This window comes from Sinocyclocheilus grahami, unplaced genomic scaffold, assembly GCF_001515645.1.
Source record: "Sinocyclocheilus grahami isolate Dianchi unplaced genomic scaffold, SAMN03320097.WGS_v1.1 scaffold340.1, whole genome shotgun sequence".
In the NCBI taxonomy this organism is placed as follows: domain Eukaryota; kingdom Metazoa; phylum Chordata; class Actinopteri; order Cypriniformes; family Cyprinidae; genus Sinocyclocheilus; species Sinocyclocheilus grahami.
This window is the reverse complement of record NW_015505519.1, coordinates 549,290-552,333: the sequence shown is the minus strand read 5'-3', so window position 1 is coordinate 552,333 and position 3,044 is coordinate 549,290. Positions and strand designations below refer to the sequence as shown.

Genomic DNA, 3,044 nt, shown 5'->3' with positions numbered 1-3,044 from the left:
GATCGAATCTTGCACCTCCCGATCTGCTCGCACACAAATCGGGGCCACCCCGATCATATCAAACATGTTTGATATTTAGGATTGAAATCGGGATGATGACGGCTATATGATTACGTCAGTACTTTCACAATAACCAGTGCGCGACCGCAAAACAGCTGCTGTACGGCTCCGTTGGATAGTGGACCCAGAGGAAACTGCTTCTTGACGTTTTGTAGTAACACGACTGTCTGTATAATGTGTCGAAAACGTATCACAACCGTAAGGAGAAAGAGAAGCGCTGGAGTGAAATCGTCTCAGTTTTGAACGTGTACGGGGGTGGCAGGGGGAGTCACGTGAGGCGCTCCCTCTGGCATGATAATCTTAATAATATCTTGTAGTGTGTGATGCGCCATGATGTTCGAATCTTGTAGTGCATGCATGTTTAAGATTTGAGAGAAGATAATCTGCAAAGATACTCCTTATGTGTGTGCTGCAACCAGATTTCATAATCGGTTAGTATTTTAAAACTCCTGTAGTGTGAGCCCGGCTTTATAAAATGCCTCACTTGGTCAAATTACAAGGAGGAATTGCATACATTTGTCACTGATAAAGCAATCTATTCGGTACTAAATAGTTACATTCGATACAAAATATAACTAAATGTTTGCATATGCTATGAATTTTGTGCACTTGTTAGTGTAGAATCGTTAGCTTAGCAGCATACTAATATCCAGTGTTGGGGGAAATAACGTGAGTTATTACGAAAAAGTAATGCAAAAGTACCATTACATTACATAAAAAGTAACTAAGTAATGTAATTAGTTACTTTTTTATAGAGTAACGCAATACTGTAATCATGCATTACTTTTAAAAAATAACTTTCCCCAACACTGCTAATATCGGACTATTGCAATATTAGGGTTTTGAGTCTCAAGTACTTCATGTGAGGAGCGCTATTTGTGTGGGATGCTTGAGGATTGGAACAGAGCCATTGATCTAAACTAAAGGAATGATTTACCCCCCAAAAAAGAATATTACATTACAATCATTTACTCAACCTGTATAATTTTTCACAAATGAGATTTAAGATCTACAGCAGACCGAGCAGAGTGACAGATTTTAAGTGAATAACAACCTAAATTGTGACCTGTTCTTCTCACTCATTTAGGGTGACAGCGGTGGGCCTCTCGTCTGCTACTCACAGAACACCTTCGTCCTTCAGGGAGTGACGTCATGGGGTCTTGGCTGTGCTAATGCCATGAAACCTGGAGTGTACACCCGCGTCTCCAAGTTTGTCAATTGGATAGAGCGCAGCATGAAAGAAAACTGAGAATGGATTAGTCGAAACATAAGCAAATTTAAGTGTATAACTAAGAATGTGATAACGAATATGTTATTGATTCATAAGCTGTTTTGAGGTTAAGTAACGCACCATGTTCAGAAGTTTAGCCCACTGTTAGTCTGTACACTTATATGCACAATCCGGATGTGTTGCGATTTGAGCCAATTCCAAGTGATCATGTTTTATTACAGAACTCTTCAAAGACCTTAAAATGTAATCAGATCTAATATAAAAATGTTTTACATTAAAGGGGCGGTAAACATCTTTCGAGAAAGTCTCTTTATTTTGCTGTTACAGTGATAATGCAATGTTCAAAACCTAATAAGTGACAGAACAAATAAGTACAATAACATTTACTATTAGCATGAATAATTTAAGCCAACATTTTAAAACATACATACTGTAGATATTTTACGGAGTTATTTAAAAAATTTTAAATAAACATTTTGGTCAAAAAAATGTATTTAAAAAATGTAAAATTAAAACAACTAAGAGAGAAAACAAATACTAGTAATGTCTGAGAACAATAATTACAGCTCGGAACAATTAATGGTCCTTTGAACTTTTTTTTGTTGTTGCTTGATTACCCATCAAGCAAAACTTGTTGATCATTGAGAAACGGATTTCAGTTAGTATATTTTGATTAAATCCTCAAAATAGAAGGGATAAGTAACATCACTTAATAATAAAGTTAAAGAGGTTGATGTTTTCCGTCTCAGCTCAATCAGACGGCTGTAACGTCTTTGTTCGATGTCACATCAGAGGGCAACAAATTCTCTAGCTGTTGACTCTTCAGCTGGTTTTCTCGGTTTCTGCATGTACAGTTCACATTAGTGTAGAAACGTTTAAGGTGACAAAGGTTACCATGGCGTACATGTGCAGGGAGTCAAACCTCACCTGTTTGGACATTCGATGTCATCAATGGTTTCTGGAAGAGGCACACCTTTGGTTTCAGGTAACAGCAGAACTAGTCCACCGGCCACAAACGCAAGAGCACCTGTGAGAGAGAGCGTTCACTTCAACAGCCTCACACTGCAACTAGAACATACTCAACGTCACAACATCATGGCCAAGTGTGACGTCTGTTTGTTTATTTTTGAGGGGCACCAGTGAAGTCAAGCTTGGACATGACCCAAAGGAAAACCTTTTTAATATTAGTTTCTGTATAGTGTGCAGAGGGGAGCAGGTTTCAGATGCTGCAATAATATACAGTATACTTTGGAATAAACGAAGCAAAACTTCAACTGAATTTGACTGGAATCCATGTAGAAATGTTTATCCGATGGGTCAAGGTTTGTTTGGATAGCATTACCATGCTAGCCCCTGGTGGTAGATGCTATAACTACACCACTGAGGAAGCAAAAACATAAATAGTGTATATCTAGTATTAATATATCCATACATTAATACATACTTCGCTTTGCCAGTGGCCATTTTTGCAGACAACTTTCACAAGTAACTTTTTAAACAAGTAACAGATTTAATATATATTATAAATTAAATAATTTTGTAATATTATAGTGCATTTATCATAGGCTATAACTAATTATAAATACATGCTTTTAAAAATATAAAAATATTGCATTTTAGTATGCCTTTTCCAATTTTTTTAAGAAACATAAAACACATTATTATATAATACTAATATATATATATATATATATATATATATATATATATATATATATATATATATATATATATATATATAAATAGTAAATAA

At 35.6% G+C, this 3,044-nt stretch overlaps 2 protein-coding genes across 2 annotated transcripts in view; one reads left to right on the top strand and one right to left on the bottom strand.

Annotated features, from left to right (window-relative positions):
* LOC107603092 (plasminogen) overlaps nt 1–1,359 on the top strand; it is a 9,575-nt gene extending 8,216 nt beyond the window's left edge. The window contains exon 20 of the mRNA XM_016295797.1: nt 1,148–1,359. Coding sequence (XP_016151283.1) covers nt 1,148–1,309 — 162 coding nt within the window. The 3' untranslated portion in view covers nt 1,310–1,359. The remainder of the gene's footprint in view (nt 1–1,147) is intronic.
* A 457-nt stretch (nt 1,360–1,816) lies between these two features.
* The window catches only part of LOC107603093 (solute carrier family 22 member 2-like), a 9,200-nt gene continuing 7,972 nt past the window's right edge, over nt 1,817–3,044 (bottom strand). The window contains exons 10-11 of the mRNA XM_016295798.1: nt 2,219–2,318; nt 1,817–2,133 (exon numbers count right to left, since the gene is read on the bottom strand). Of these exons, the coding sequence (XP_016151284.1) occupies nt 2,046–2,133; nt 2,219–2,318 (188 nt within the window). The 3' untranslated portion in view covers nt 1,817–2,045. The remainder of the gene's footprint in view (nt 2,134–2,218; nt 2,319–3,044) is intronic.